Source organism: Panulirus ornatus, chromosome 17, assembly GCF_036320965.1.
Source record: "Panulirus ornatus isolate Po-2019 chromosome 17, ASM3632096v1, whole genome shotgun sequence".
NCBI lineage: Eukaryota > Metazoa > Arthropoda > Malacostraca > Decapoda > Palinuridae > Panulirus > Panulirus ornatus.
This window is the reverse complement of record NC_092240.1, coordinates 3,720,473-3,737,661: the sequence shown is the minus strand read 5'-3', so window position 1 is coordinate 3,737,661 and position 17,189 is coordinate 3,720,473. Positions and strand designations below refer to the sequence as shown.

General features: G+C 48.1%; 1 protein-coding gene across 4 annotated transcripts in view; it reads right to left on the bottom strand.

Moving 5' to 3' along the window:
* The window catches only part of LOC139754511 (uncharacterized), a 301,969-nt gene that overhangs the window by 83,816 nt on the left and 200,964 nt on the right, over positions 1 to 17,189 (bottom strand). For all 4 annotated transcript variants that reach the window (XM_071671800.1, XM_071671803.1, XM_071671801.1 and 1 more), the window contains exon 2: positions 12,880 to 13,577. In XM_071671800.1, coding sequence (XP_071527901.1) covers positions 12,880 to 13,559 — 680 coding nt within the window. In that variant the 5' untranslated portion in view covers positions 13,560 to 13,577. The remainder of the gene's footprint in view (positions 1 to 12,879; positions 13,578 to 17,189) is intronic.

Below are 17,189 nucleotides of genomic sequence, written 5' to 3'. Positions count from 1 at the left end.
GGCACGGGTCATCAGGTCCTGCAGGTCCCGCCCGGAGAAGGGAGAGAAGGGTCGTCAGGTGGTCAAATTTGTGTGGCCGTCGACCAAGGGTTCACGAGGGACGCTGGCCAGCCCCGCCTGCCTCCCCCAGTCTCTCTCTCTCTCTCTCTCTCTCTCTCTCTCTCTCTCTCTCTCTCTCTCTCTCTCTCTCTCTCAACAGAATCTAACGATTGCGTGCCTGTCACATGCACACAGACACGTTCACAACACACACACACACACACACACACACACGGAACCATCTGCTTTATAACATCCTCTCCACCGTGACTGAAGACTACAGACAATCATCCCGGCCTTCTCCTCCTGCCTCTCTCTCTCTCTCTCTCTCTCTCTCTCTCTCTCTCTCTCTCTCCTTACATGACCGCCGTCTGGAGCGTCCGGTGACACACACACACACCTCTCCTGTGGTCCTCTAACTCGTGTGAGCCCAGCTGGACGCGTGCTACCAAGCCTCGGCCGTCATACCCTGACGCATCTTATGACCTTGAGAGGTCACATGCCATCCGACCCCAATTACCGTGATCTCCTGCTGGATTGGGTTAACATCAGCCCGGGGCTGTCCAAGTTCAGGCCATCCTTACAAGTTCCTGAAGAGGTCACGGTACAGAGGCAGAAATGGACCAGGTGGTTGGAAAAGAAGCGTCGGAGTTAAGAGCAACAGAGTTAGAGGAGGAACCCCTCCCTGGGTGACGAGGGGGGGGGGGAGCAGAGATATAGCCATGACTGGGGCAGGGGCTCCAGAGTCGATGTGTGTGTGTGTGTGTGTGAGAGAGAGAGAGAGAGAGAGAGAGAGAGAGAGAGAGAGAGAGAGAGAGAGAGAGAGAGAGAGAGAGAGAGAGAGAGAGAGACTAAAACAGTTTTAGGAAAGCCATCTCAGTCGGTGAGTGGTTAAGGGTTTCTGGGTAGCGGGGGTTGAGTTTAAAAGAGTTCAGGGGAAGGAGTGTGGAGAGGAGTGAGCGGAGGGAGTGGTGCTGTGCAGTTCGTGGTAACACTGCACAGTTGAAGGAGTGACTGAGGGATTCCAGGAAGCGGTTAGAGGACTCGACACTTGACGGAAGGTTTCCGGTAGACAGAGTCGCGTTTCCTCCGCCGGTCGCAATCGGTGTCGTTATGTTCTTAATGCGTCCACGTGTCTGGACGGCCCTGAACACTCGAGCACGACCACACGACCCCAGGGCACGATGTGATGTCCTAGCCTCTGTTGAGGGCCGAGTCAGAGGCCATCATACACCCACGGGTTCTACTTTCGTGCTAATGCATTGTACCGTCGTGGTGACAGGCCGTAACGTCGTGGTGACAGGTCGTACAGTCGTGCTCATGCGCCGTACCGTCGTGGTGACAGGTCGTACCGTCGTGCTCAGGCGCCGTACCGTCGTGGTGACAGGTCGTACTGTAATGACCGACTGCTAAGCCAGTAATACTAAGGCAGCCCACACTGGCGCCGGGCGTAGGGCAGGCCCTCCCACCACCAGCCACTTGCTGTACTCGACCTTACCTCCACATCCCGCCTCACGCTGCCTCTGTGGCAATAGATGACTGTACTTTACCGGGAGAGAGCGAGGGAGGGAGCTGTACACTCGTGAGGCCACATCACTTAAACCTCCAAGTTTAAACTTGTGTACGTGTGTGTGTGTGATGCCAGGCTCGACCCCCAACCCCGATCCTCACTCCTCCCCCCCACTCTCGTTTCCCCCGGGAGGCCACACTACTAACTGCTCTACCGGACGCTGCCCTCGCAGTGGTTTCCAGTAACCTCACTCCTCCATGTGATCAGTAACTCCCTCCTGATCATAAAAGTTTCTCTATACCTTCCCTCTCCTTCACTTGCCGACTCGTCTCTGGACGTCCTCCACCTACATAACCCACACACACACACACATACACACACACGCGCACACACACACACACAACACACACACACACACACACACACACACACACACACACACACACACACACACACACACACACACACACACCGTTGGCGCACAGGACAGCGTTAATGAGGAGTCTTGAACATGTAAGGATGATCACGGTGTGCATTAATCATCTTCACATCCTCATATCGCTGTATAAAAAAAAAAAAAGTGAACGAAATGAGAGACAGCCACGCGGTTTGGCTCAAGTGAAAGAACGTCTTTCAGAATTCTATTACCAGGATCAGCTCCAGTGCTGGGCGGGTGGGCCGGGCGGGCTCCCTCCGCTGCCGACGAGGTGATGCCTGATCCCCAGGTTCGCTCAGGACCAGGAGTGAGAAGGGCTACCAATCTCCACGTACCATGAGCCATCGAGAGGCTGGCAGTGCGGACTGACCTTGAAAGTAACAACCCGAGTGATAATTCTCGCAGCAAACACCATCTTTGTACCTCGCGTCATTCTTTTATCAAGCCGATAAGATGTCATCTTGTGAACCCACACTCTACGCTCTCGCAAACCTCGGCAGATGGCCGGCCGCCTGGACCATCTCGGCATCAATCTTTCTTAACCAAACCTGATCCTCCAGACCAATTCTCAAGAGGGAGTCAATCCGAGAACCTCTTCTGAACGGTTCAAGGTCGTGGAGGGAGGGGGGGTGGAGGTCAAGGGTCGAGATGATAAGGGAACACTTGAGAGACCAGCCCGCCAGTGTAGCAACATGTAACGCGAGACAGATCATCCACGAGCAATATGGACACCAGGCCGGTGCCCTGGCTCCTCCTGCCACTGGCCACACCGCCATCAGGAAGGTAACCTTGAGCGAGGTCGTACCATCGTCGACGGACGGATGGCATAGCGGGTATGAATGACTTCGTCCAGGACCTCCTCTCCCTCTACACGAGTCCTACCCTCACCCCCTGCTCCTGCCTGCAGCACAGCCTGGAAGTCTACAGCAGCAGCAGCAGCAGCGGCACAGCGAGGAGTCCTGGAGGATTATGTAATGGTAACCCCACTAACCGCCCCCTCTAATGGGGTTCCTGTAGCTTCGAAACTGGGGTCCTTCAGGACGGTAAACATCCTCGGAGGCGATGACCTCCTTCTCGTCCAACGGCGATGACGGAGCCTCGCCCACCACCACCACTTCTGGCTCCCGGCGGTGCCATCCACGAACTGGATCCAGTGACGCCCAGCTACACTGATGGCTTCAGTGTAAGCCTCACTGCCGGACAACTTTGCTAAGTTCTCTTTACAATGAAGAATACGAAACCTCTGGTGAGGAGGGGAGGTGGGTGGTGGGGGAGCTGGGTGGTGTGTGTGTGTGTGTGTGTGGGGGGGGGGGGGAGTCAGCTGGTGCGTTAATCACTGCACAAAGGAGGGACAGAACACCCGAGCCCTCTGGCGCCACGACGTCTTAAACCCCTCCAATGTATCATATTCAACCTGGATTTAGGTGTGTGTGTGTGTGTGTGTGTGTGTGTGTGTGTAGGAAAGAATGTTCCTGTCCAGGAGTGAGGCAACATACACTGGGTACAGACCTCCACACTGCCATACCCTGCCCCCCAGTCGCAGGTATGGGGTTGGTTCTTAACCTACTTACTTATTACGAAACGAATCATTTATCACCTTTACCTTCAACACTTGGCCAAGACCAGCGCTCTTACACATACTCAGAAACTCCAGACTGACAACAGCACAACCCAGGGCATCTATACTGACGGTTCTCGCGACTCTGCCACTGGGAGGGCAGGCAGTGCTGTCATTGTGATCCAGCTCAATGGTAAGAGATCAGAGAAAAATGATAGAATAAACAAATGCGCATCTGCACTACAGACTGAAGTGTCTGCCATACTCATCGTCACTGAGCTTATACAAATCACTGCCACAGATAGTTTGTTTATAATGTCTGATTCTTTATCTTCAGTACTTGCCCTTAACACCCTGAGATCAGAATGTAACATGATGGTCTCTGAAGCCAGACACAAATATTCAAACGTTATTGAACTTGGGATTCAAATCGATCTGTTATGGATTCCCTCTGATACAGGTCACCATGGGCATGACAGAGCTGATACTGTTAGCCAAACTTGCACTTAGTGTAAAGGTGATGTTGCAAACAAAATTGGGTAGTCGATCAGAAGCCTCTAAACTGTAACAAGGACGAAACGAACAGATTTTTGAAGCACGAAGACGAGTCCAGATAAGCACAAGTAGAAACATTTTCCCTCACAGTGAGATGTGTAAAGTAAAACATGTATATGGAGGAATGAATAAGATCAGCAGATCAAAAGATGTCGTAGCTAGTTAGCCAGACTAAAGCTAGGCGACGGGTACTATCGGCGCTCTGGCCTATTTGCAGATGTTAATCATGTGAACTGTAAAGTTTGTGGTCAAGGGGCGACCCGCGAATGCGTCATGGTCAAGATCGGTAACCGCTACACCCCGCTACCGCACACAGGGTGAGCATGGGTGCACAGGACGTTTCCTGTGGATATCGGCACACACCACATCCACCTAACGCCCACCACATCAGGTACGGGTCATCAAGCCACAGGCAGCACCATATCATGGTCCCGATGCTTGCCATGTGTTCCAGCAGGTGACCATGGCTCGGGGTCTGTACCGCTGCGCCAAACATCACGTCCTTGACGGTGTGGTGTCTACCAGTTCACCAAACAAAACATCCTGCACAGCGCGGTGTCCGTCACTGCCCCGCAAAACACGTGACGTACAGTGGACGCATCTCGTCTCTCACTTACCCGGCCGAGGGTCGTGCGAGGGAGGCATGTGGGTGACAGGGGTGAGGCGTGAGGGTACATGAACCTGCCTCCACCACTAGTACCACTACGGTGAGAATGACTCCCTCACATCAACGGACACAATCCAGCTCTCCTGCTCGGCCAGGTCATGTGCAGCATAGAATCACAGGGGAGCAAATATTTGACCAAACCGGACATACTGTTGGCCAGTTCGGCGAATCTTGAGAGACACTCCACAGCTGGGGTGACGGGGCCGGCCCAGCAGCCTCCCGTGTTGTTCCTACGATCAGTCAGGCTGTCTGAGTCAGCGGCAACACAGGAACGTATACCCGCTTCGGTCTGTCTGGCCAGGCGGACCAATGATGCTCATAATGCCTATGGCTTCTCCAACTCCGCTGGTAGGTTCATAATGCTTCCTATACCAACACAAGGAGCTTCATGGGTAGGCTATCCATCGAGGGTCTTCAGTAGGTCAACAGCGTGGTTCATGGCAGCTGAGGGCAACCACAGACCCCGGGAACAAGTCATTTGGGATGTTTACCTTTAGGGTAATGACCGGCCAAACATGGTTACACGGCTTCCTTACTCATTCCCTCATCACCCGGGAAGCCTTCGTGTATGTAGTACCTTCTGCTGTATCCAACAGTCCAAACATTATGACGGTTCTTGACTTCATCTTCGTGAGGAGAGGGTTTTTGTTTTTTTTCTATTTTCACTCTTGTGAACATTCTTCCTCTTCATCGCGATCTTCGTTCGAGATCTTTACGTTTTCAAGGAAGTTTCTTCATTCATTTTCACACACTAGCTTCCTACTGTCAGGGAGCTGCTTTAAAGTCTAAACCTAATTTAAACACTCCACATGAACAACAAAATCAAGAACTAATGGTAATAAACCGAAATAATAATAATAATAATAATAATAATAATAATAATAATAATAATAATAATAATAATAATAAAGATAATACACGTAATGATAACACTACTACAAATAACAACATTGACGGAAACTATAAACACCCAAGAAATGATGGCAGGGTGGTCACGTGGAGCCGCGTGGCAGATGTGTAAGGTACATACGGGTCTGCCACCTGGTCCCTCTTGTTATGAAGAAGAGACCCAGTATCATAGTAGCACAGGCTCCCTCATCTGCATACATGCTCTGCCTCCTGGGGCACGACGGAACGACCCATGGGTGCGACAGCCTAGCTTTGTTTGGATCTGACCTCTGAAGGTCAGGTCAAGGGCCACATCATCATACTTTAAAAAAAAGTCGTACTCTCGTGGTCAGGAGTCGTACCGATGACCAAAAGAAGGTGAAGCCCCACGCTGCCTGTACGACCCAAGAATATATACGATGAAAGAAGTACACTATGGTCGACGCTGTCCATCCTAACACTCACCCAAGCCACGGCGATCCGTCCCAGTGTTTCATGTACCCCAAACCTCTCCCCCTCCCATCCTCGACGCCAAAAGGTCCCTGACCCCGCTCATATCCTACCTGTCACCCACCTCGCATCGCAATGTATTCTGTCCGTGAACATGTACCCTGCACCTACTTTTGAACCTCTGTGCACTGTGCCGTTGTAACTATAACGTGGTAATGTTGTGGTTGTAATGAGAGGGGGGGAAAAGACGTGACGATGACATGGTGCCCATGCACGAAACCCTGCCTCCCTCACACAGCCCAGTCGCAGGAGCGGTGTTGTGGGCGCCACGTCTCCCTCCAGCAGCCTGACCATCACGCCCACATACGCCCACATACAGTCACGCCCCCTTCAAGTGTCTATCAAGACACTTCTGCAAGACCTCAGCGTACAGTAGCACTCACATATAAGCTATGCTGGACAAAGAACACACCACGTACTCTCACACACGAATTCACTGAGAATCCATTATGCAACTATCATAAATATGGATTTGAAAATGTCGTTAAGAACTGTAATCCTGGAGAAAACGCACAAAGGCAGTAAGGTCTACGCCGCCGTCCGTGAGGGTGCATCTTTGTACACACAAAGGACAGACCCGTCTCCCGCGAGGCGACTCCACACACAGGACATGTTTCAGGGCGGGCGACTTAGTGGTCTGTGAGAGGCAGCCGCTGCCCAAGTGACACAACATTGAATACAGAACGAGTAATGTGGGAACACCTTCTACTACACCTTTTTCCTCTTCTGTCATCACTAATGACTCTACAATCACCACCACCACCACCACTATCAGTTCAACAAGAACCACCACAATCATCAAAGCCACCACTACCAACACTGTATACCAACCACTAGTACATCTGACACCAACACCACCATTACGTACGCATAATCGTCATCGTTAATCCCACTACCACAACAACAACAACAACAACAACCAAACCACAACTAGTACACTATCTCTGGCATTCCCGTCGACACCCCCACCACAACGTTGGTGTTAGCTCCTGCTATCCACAATAAAAGATAAAAAGCTTCCCTCTCTGGTCCGCGAACCTGTTCCCTCGTCAACATAAAATACCCAAGAGCCAAGACAAAGAGCGAGGCGGAATTACGGAGCTGCCTGTGGTTTCTGGCGAGACTCAGTCAAAACTCGGTGTAATTACATGTTGTGGTCTGAGGCGGGAAGGGTGAGGGTGGGGTGGGTTCCTCTCACGGGATTAATTTGGGGTAGTTTCTCTCAAGATATCATCATCAAGTTACTCCCCGGCTGTTGTCCTTAACACATGTTGTATGAAGCACGTCTGGCGGCCAACATTTGGGCTTGTACTCGGCACACTGCCTGCTATCACCACCATCATCATCACACGACTCTCCCGAACACGATACTTCAGAGTGAGCTTCTAAAATCACCTTCCCGGGCGGGCGAAACTGCCGGGGACAGATGATATGAAGAGATCGCACGCAGCCCGGACTGATACTGTCAAGGATCTGAAAGACTGGGATCCACTGAAATACCCGAGGCTTTACTCCCCCCAGCACACACGGGAGAGGTGTATCAAAAAATTTACACTTGGAAAATCGTGAAGACACGGGTCCCAACCTACATCCAAAAATACTCCCCTAAGACTAGCACGCCAGGCATATATATATTATCCCTGGGGATAGGGGAGAAAGAATACTTTCCACGTATTCCCTGCGCGTCGTAGAAGGCGACTAAAAGGGGAGGGAGCGGGTGGCTGGAAATCCTCTCCTCTCTTTTTTTTTTTTTTTTTTTTAATTTTCCAAAGGAAGGAACAGAGAAGGGGGCCAGGTGAGGATATTCCCTCAAAGGCCCAGCCCTCTGTTCTTAACGCTACCTCGGGAAATGGCGAATAGTGTGAAAGAAAAGATTTATATATATGAGTCCACGGGGAAAATGAAACACGAAAAGTTCCCAAGTGCACTTTCGTATAATAATCACATCATCAAGGGAGACACAAGAGAGAAATATAACAGTCAGTTGATATTTCACCGCTAAAATCAGGTGAAACGATAAACATAAGAAATGACCTTGAACATCTGGGGACTAAGGCTCTTCCCAACACAGTCTGCAGCCAACAGAAATACTATAGAATGAGCGGTGGACAAAGCCAAGAAGGTTCTGGATAAGTATCTACATTGTGTATCAGATCGGCCAAGCTGATTCATCCTGATTTTTGGCGCTACAGCGGCTAAAATATTGTGCACACTGCTACCCACCCGGTAGGCGGTGGCCCACGATAAGTCCAGGGTCTGGGGCCTTACTGATTAAAATACATAATAGGTTACATAGTGAGAGAGACGTTAATAATCACCAGGCGGCACTGAAGGAATCATTCCCCAATGTTTACACAGGAAGTGAACTGTTTACATCAACTGAACAATAATGACTGGATTATCAAGGGGCAAATTTAGGATGATTTTCAATTATCGGAGGTAAAACACTGCTATGGATGGATGGTATGATGCCATTTATCTTGTTCGGTAAGAATCATCGCTAATTTGGTGATAATAACCGCTAATCTGGTGAGAATAATCGCTAATTTTACAACAGTCTTCGTACATAATGTTTGAGGATGTGGGAGTAGCTTTACCGGTAACGTTTACATTCGGTCTGTCCATTATCAACAGGAGGGACAATTTATCAAGATAATAGTCCAGCCCGAGTCGTAGTCGTAGAAGGCGACTAAAAGGGGAGGGAGCGAGGGGCTGGAAATCCTCCCCTCTCTTTTTTTTTTTTTATTTTCCAAAAGAAGGAACAGAGGGGGCCAGGTGAGGATATCCAAAAAAAAGGCCCAGTCCTCTGTTCCTAACGCTACCTCGCTAACGCGGGAAATGGCGAATAGTTTAAAAGAAAGAAAGAATATATATATATATATATATATATATATATATATATATATATATATATATATATATATATATATATATATATACGCTAGTTCTTGTATGGTATCATAATGCCACCTGGATCTGCTAGTGCTGATTTTCACTTCACCTAGGCTAAGTCTACAAGACAGTTCTTTCTGAGTCATCTTTGAAGGCTACTCGCACGAAGACCCAGTAATTTTCAATTTCATCCTTTGCTTGTTCATCATGCTTACCATGCATTCTGAGCCCGACATGTGAAGCAATCCACAGATAATGGACTCTGGTGGCTGTGTGGGCCTGCTTGGCCTTGGCCTCCGACACAGACAGTTTGGTCGACCAAAAACTCAGGTTAGCGCTAAGCTTGGATGTCGCCCGAGCTGTGGGGATAGAAGACCACTCAAACCAACATGCGACAAACCCAGACACAACAGAACAGCTCAAGGGACTTAACCCCTTGAACGGTACGACCCAAACTTGAACACGACGGTACGACCTATGAACGCGGAGACCTGATCCTTGAGCTCATATCATGTCTTTGTCTCCGACCTGACCTTTAAGGTCAGGCCACTAATCCCCTAAGGCCGTCACATCGTGCTTAAGAATTTAAATGACTTGGGGAAATCACGCGTAATCTATATGGACTACAAAGATTACTTCCCAAGGACAAAATGGAGAGGCTAGCCTGGAGACAGAGCGGTACAGTTACAGCCTAGCATTAACCGCTGTAACATCCGCTGGGCATCCGTCACCTTGTGAAAGATATTATTATAAAGTTTATTTCAAATAATACGACTGGAACTGAGAAAAAAAAAAAAACTTGTCCTTAACACATGCCAACCAAGAGAAAACTGTGTACCCAAATAACAATCATGTGGTCAAATATTCGTAAAAACAACATACATAGACGCATGATACCAACAGGTACACATAACCTCGACAAACAAGCCAAACCTACATCCAACATTATGAACCACATCACAGGATGATGTTTCACCCGATATTCTGGTCGATTTTCCCACGAGCAACACGAAAAAAATAATTTGGGGGAACAAAAAAAGTTTGGAAATGGAGGACCAAAAATGTTGCCGCCGTGGGGACAGGCACATTCTTTTTTTTCCTGTGTTGCACTGACTGTTCGGATCCCTGTCGCCACAGCCCGCCCGGGTGTGGGTGACACTGCTGCCTGAAATATGGCGTACCACTCATATAACCGATACACTTCACTACAAATGCTAATGGAAGCGGATGGGGAGAGTGTGGGATCCCATGGTGTTACGTCACGGTCTGCCATCTCCTCAAATTGCATTACGTATTCCGTTCTTACTCAAAAAACAACCCTTTCATTAGTGACCAGCAAAATACAATACCGTAAGTTCCAAAGTAAGCACATTCAAGTTCAAGACTACCATAACCTTTTGATATAATGAGCGCTTATTGTTAAAGAAATGGCACCTCTCCAACGCCCGCCCCCCCCGAGGCCGGGGAATACTTGCACCGCAAACAACTCATAAACAAAAATACAACATCTTGTTAATTTCGCTTCCGTGAGAATGGCGCCTCTTCATTTACTGTGCAGTAAACTGTCGAAAACGTAACATTAATTATACTAATTACTGGTTTTAAGGTGATAACGGACTCCGCTTACAGGTAGCTCTAACGCAAGGCGAGGTTCTATCATGTGAGTGGATGTAAAAGCAGCACAGGCAATTCCTTACTACAGATCGGACCGCGAATATGAAGCTCCAGGAGCCCTATAAGAGGGGTCATGGGAATAATAATAATGATAATGATAATAATAATGATAATAATAATAATAATAATAATAATAATAATAATCTGACATTCTTTCATATTCATGAACCAAAAACACTGTAAGCTTGTCTGTCTGTCCGTCTGTGTGTCTGGGTCAGCCATACTTCGTTCAATACTGAAATTGTCCTCACCACACACCCAGGGGCTCCCTGGGTAGGCTCACTGGCCTGTCAGGAGCGGCCCACGTACCCGAACATGAACATGGACACCCCTGGCATACGTCTCGGCCGGCGAGGACGGTCACAGCCGTGTGACTTTGCCCAAACCGAAGTTGATGCCCATTAACCTATCGATTAGAGGAAGGATGAACGGCTGGGTGAGCTGTGTGCCGTCTGCCCACACCGGTGATCGATACCTGGACAGTGGATTACGAGCCAACAACGATAACCACAACACCCAGCCATCTATAATCACAACATCCAGGCATCTACAATCACAACATCCAGGCATCTATAACCACAACACCCAGGCATCTATAACCTCAACACCCAGGCATCTATAACCACAACACCCAGGCATCTATAACCACAACACCCAGGCATCTTTAACCACAACACCAAGGAATTTAAAATTTTTCTTACAAGGCCAAACAAGGACACAACTACAACGTTACCAGCACTACATAAAACCTAAGCACGACGGTACGACCCTTGAGGACACAGGTATGACCTTTGACCTGTTAAGCGTCACATCACCATAACTAAAGGTTTGTAACTTCGTGCTCAAGAGGAAATTACTATCTACAAGAGAATTTGTTGCAATCAACCTTAGCAACTGATCCCTTGAGTTCATCGACTGTACCCCTTCAGTACGACGACTGTACCCCTTCAGTAACAACTGTACCCCCTTGGGTGCGATACGTCATTGTGCTGGAGGGAGGGAAAGGGGGGTTACGTGGTATTCATGGGGTTAAGTTGTCGTACTCGTGGGGTTGAGGAGAAAGGTGGTCTGAGACAAGAGAAGAAAATAGAAATGATTGAGTTTGTTGCAAAAGCCGTGGCTGAGGACACACCTGGTGAAGGTGTTTACTATGGAAGGGTGTTGGGTGAACAGATCTTGTCTTCCAGTGTGAGTCTAGAAGTGTTTGGGTGGGATGTAGAGGTGATATAGGGTGGATGGTCATCTCATGATGAGTGATGCTGGTGCACAGCTTCTAGCTCGCGGTGTGGGGTGTAGAACTCTTGGCTGGTGGTGTAGGTGTACGTGTGTTGTGAGTGCAGAACCCACGGCTGGTGATGTGAGTGTACCTGGTGTTGTGGGTGTAGAACCCTAAGGTGGTGGTGTGGGGTGTACGTGTTGTTGTGGGTGTAGAGCACTTGGCTCAGGGTGAGGGTATAGGTGCCAGGAGGTGGCACCTGTACTCAGCTGTAGTGCTACTGATGAGGCAGACCTCCCTCCCTCCCTCCACTCCAACCCTCACTCTCCCTCTCCCGAGCAGCTGGCAAGGCTCTCACAACCAGTCAGTCGCTTCCCTCATCTTCATAAAAAGTTTGGAACAGTTTACAAGTAGCGTATATATATATATATATATATATATATATATATATATATATATATATATATATATATATATATATATATATATATAAAACATCGATTCAGTAAAATAATGGAATTTCAGGAATAAAACAAACACGTGCGAGATACATCCTCATTTACACATGGGGAATACTGACAAGCCTAATCCCTTACCTGCATATCAAGACAATTCTTTCGGAGAATAACAAAGAGGGAAGAATATGCGAGTTAATTCTAATAATTAGAAGTAGGAAACATCAGGGAGGAGAGCAAGTCTGTCGGCGTCCTCCTCTGTGTCAACTTTCACAATAGAACTAACGGTGAGAAGACTTGGGGGTAAGGTGGAACAACATACGACCTGCAGCGACCAACAGCCTGGCAGGACACGACCACTCCTCCTACGGGACGCGACAGTCCTCGTAACCAAGATGAAGTAAGGGAAGAACTGAATGTGGGGAGAGGACTGGGGGGAGGGGGGGGAGGGGGTATGACAGGCGTGGGTCACTACTTACCCGTCGTGGTCAAACTCGTCATCATCGTCCTCGATCATGAAGGTAACTTTGGTATGGGGGTCGGCGTGGGATCCCCGGTCCGGGCAGGCGGCACCCGCCACGCCCACGCCGATATCACAGACACAGCTTTGGTTGTTGCCGTAGCCACCGCGGCCCAGGTCCACGTCGGGCACGTGAGCATAGGTGTTGTGGCCGTTGGGCGTCACTAACACCACTACCTGGCTGCTGGGGCCCGGCGTGGGCGGTCCCGACCCTCCCGGCTGGGACGGGGAGAGGGGCGAGAAGCCCGCGGGGTCGTGGGCGTCGCCTGCGGGCTCGTGGTGCGGCGGGAGGCCGTCCCCGGTGGCGGCGCCCTCGGTGTCCCCGCCGTCACACTCACACCCACTGTCCATACTTGACTGGGAGCGCACCAGCTTGGGGTTGTCACCGTGCTGCGGCACGTGGAGAGTGTCCAGGTGAGGCGTCCGCACCCACGGGTCAGGTGGCCATGGCTGCGGCACCTGGGCGTCGGGCGGCCACGGGTGCGGGACCTCGGGCACCGCACCTTGGGTGGTGGCGGGAGCAGGCCACACGGAGGCAGTGCCGCCCACGCCAGGCTGTCTGTCGGGGGAGCACTCCCCGGGAGACAGGGAGTCGCCGCCCCCCAGTAGCGGAGCATCCTCGGCCTGTCCCTCAGCCATCCTCTGCCACCATCACACCTGCAAACAAACACAACACAATCATTAACAAACATCTAAAATCAATGTAATTAGTAATATAATGTACTAATTCTAATGACCACTATTCTTTTGTTCAATGACCATGAGAACCCGTTACTTTCAAATTCGCTACTGTGTTTAATGCAGTATACAGACATTGGTTATAAAGGACGAGAAATAACTGAGAAGAACAATAACAATGGTGCACTTAAGTCCCGTGAGTGGTTAAGTTTTGGTCTTGTGTTTATTCACGAAAACTCGTCATTGATCACGTTCGTATGGCAACAAACTTGGCTCACCATTCGTCGTAACTCTTGAAGCAAAATCAACATCAATCATATTCCCATAATAATGCCCACATCCGACCAGCCTCATGCTATATGAGTTGTTCGCTTAACTTTTTAAAACCCCATCAGGTCTGCACTTATCTCCAAATCTACCTAACTTTACATCCTTATCCTTTCCCATATTTCTTGACATTTCCCATATTTCACCACCCGCAACCTCTTCACCCTTCCTTACAAAACAAGGAAGTGGGACAGACGGGATGATGACATAACCCAAGATTCTCCAATACATGACACAGACGAAATAAGCCATTACGTCACACTCCATCCATCTTGGTCAACCAACTCCGCTCGCAATCCCATGCGATGCATCAAGCACACACATCCTCACAAATTCCCTTTCACACATCCTTAACCCATTCACACACTACGTTAAATAAACGGCCACATTTACAAAAGCATTTCTCTGTCTGTCATTTAACACACTTAAGCTTATTATAATACACAAGGCAATTATACCAAGTCTTACGATATCAGCATTTCTATATGTACGATCATCACAATAACATATCACTCTGGCTAGATTCTCGGCTCACCTGACACAGTCGTCAAAAAAGAAAAACATTATCACTATGCATGCAAAGTAACATACGATACTACAATCTCAGCGGAGAATCTTCAAAAAGAAAAAAAAAAAATGCAAGAATCCTTGAAAAAGAAAAAGGTTTGTCTTAATTTGCTTTCGAGTATATTTTGTCTTTATATTTAACCAGTTGTCAAGTGCGCCACCACCAGAGCAAAAACTTAGTTCCAGTTAAACAAGTTCTTCTAATAACAGTTCTTGTGTAATGACTCATAACCTGAAATGGTACTAGTCTGGTTGTTCAGCACACACGTCGGCTGGGGGCCATTGAAACTGGATCTGGGCACAAATTTCTAGTTACATCAATAGGGATACCCCGAAAAATCTGTACCGTTAACTTTAAAATGAGATAATTCTTTACCACATAATACCTAGACACGCACTCTGTACTTACAACACATTGAGAAGCGTATTATCTAACCACCAGAACACAGCTGGCAACGAGAGGTTGGTGACCTGGATGAGGGTAGTTTTAGTGTTGGGGTTGGTGAAGAGTGAGGCAACCCACCCACTACAATAATGGATTTATCAGTGACAGAGCAGAGGCTCAAGGTCTTTCACCTGCTTCCATATCCCATAATAACATACAGAGACCTTGGGAAAAGTTATCTGAGAAATGTAATTCATGGAGGGATGGATCAGGAGAACTAGGCCAGTTTAAGGGGATTAAGAGTATACCATTTCGGCTCACGTCGACTGAGTTTAAAGACTCTATGAGGACTGACGAAATGCCTTCAACTACGACAAATCTACCGGAGAAACGTGAAGTGTCACTTTAACAGCGTCTTCGCCAGTCTGAGAATGGAGGGAAGAATTCCTACAGTCTTGGCTGACTCCAAATACTTCATTCATGAATTAAAACCTAATTCGCGGGGAATAATAATAATATAAGTAGAACGAGAAATATATACCAGCTGAGGATGCTTACGTCAATTCATTCCAAATGCCGGATTAATATCGAAATGCGTTGTAGGCCACCTCTCGTTGAGCGAGGAGGATGTTCAACTTCTAATCTGTAAACAGCTCGACATATTCCTCAGGCAGGCTCAGCTTAAGTCATGAGCACTAAAATTCCATTGTGGTCTAAAATTATCATGGCCAAGGCAGAGCCGGAGGCGCCTCAAATAACCAGGTCCATTTCTTAATAAATTTTCGTGTATTGGCTCTAACACTGTTGTGAGTATCATATCTGAAGGGGGTAATACAGAGTGGCCTATCCCCTACCTGATAGTGAACCATGGAAATATTTTTCTCGAGACGTCTATTGTGAGAATTCTAGAGGACAAACAAAAACAAAAAATTCCTGCCCGGCCACACCCAACTCCCAGTTGCTGGCGCAAGACCGAGCAGCAGCTGGTGAGGCGGGGGCAACGACACGACCAGCCCGGCCGGGACTTGGGATGTACGGGGGGTCATTTGCTGTACGATGCTACGAAGATGAAAAGTTATCCATTACTCTCCTTGAGCCAACTCATTACTGGACTTACCAACTTTTCCTTCAGAAGAGCTGTTTCAATCACCGGGAAACTAACAAATTCGGAAAGGGGGGATAAAAAAGCAATTTCCACGGAAAAATGAGACACCAGTGCGAGACAGCGGGACACCTTACTCATTCCTCGTTGGTTCTATTTCGTTATCTGCCAACACATCGAGGTCTGACACTATCATTCTACTGTAATTCTATAAACGATTTTCGTAATCACACTAAAATCATTAGTTTAACCTCTCAAATATTTCCGCTCAATGCTATAATTCTAACGCATAATAAGTGTCAATATATATATATAGGGTCAAACTGGATTGTCTCTCTCTCTCTATGCAGGCCTTGTTTCAGAGGTGATTCGCTTCTCCTTTCGTCTCAGGGGAGAAACATGGGCCACCTTAACAGCGAGGGTGGGATCAACATTATCCTCAACACCTAAACCAGTTTAAGATTTTTCGGTAGATGGCTGCAGCCTGCAGACGGCCATAATCAACCTGGCAGTTAATATAGCCCCAGAGCCCAACACCAGGCAAGAAGGTGCAGCCTTGTCTCAGATAAACTATCCTAAAAACTACTTCTGCGCAGACTTTGGTCAGTGGATGGTGTTACAATACACAAGTGCCCATGGGATATTCCAATTTTCAATGCCTGATCTGCATTCCGTTCCGGACGAAATTTTCTGATTCCCCTTTTAATGGAACACCTGAATTACTTTAACACTTGGGCTAAAATCACAGCTGAATCTTCGTCCAGCAATCGTTGAATATTTAAACTGTAATTCGAAGACTTTCAATATTATCTACACTCTGAGCCAGAATCCAGAATCAAACTGCCTTGCAAATCCTTCATAGTTATATAAATATATATACGAACAAAGTGCAAGTGAACGCGCACCTTCACAGAACATACAAACCTCTAACAGCCAGGATCCAACCCGGGACCTCCGTGCAACATGCGGGAGCGCTACCGCTAGGCTGTGATCGATCCTAATAGGGAAATGACTATTCGAATACTATGTACTCGAATACCCTTTGTCTCACGTTTCCCATCAGGCTCACACAGCCAGCAGATAGCATTTTACCGAAACTTACTGTACAACGCGGAAGTATATGAATACGAACAAAGTGCATATGAACGCGCATCTTCATATAGGAGACGTAGCTAGGACGCCATTTGGCGTTCTAGCTACCGTCTCTTCG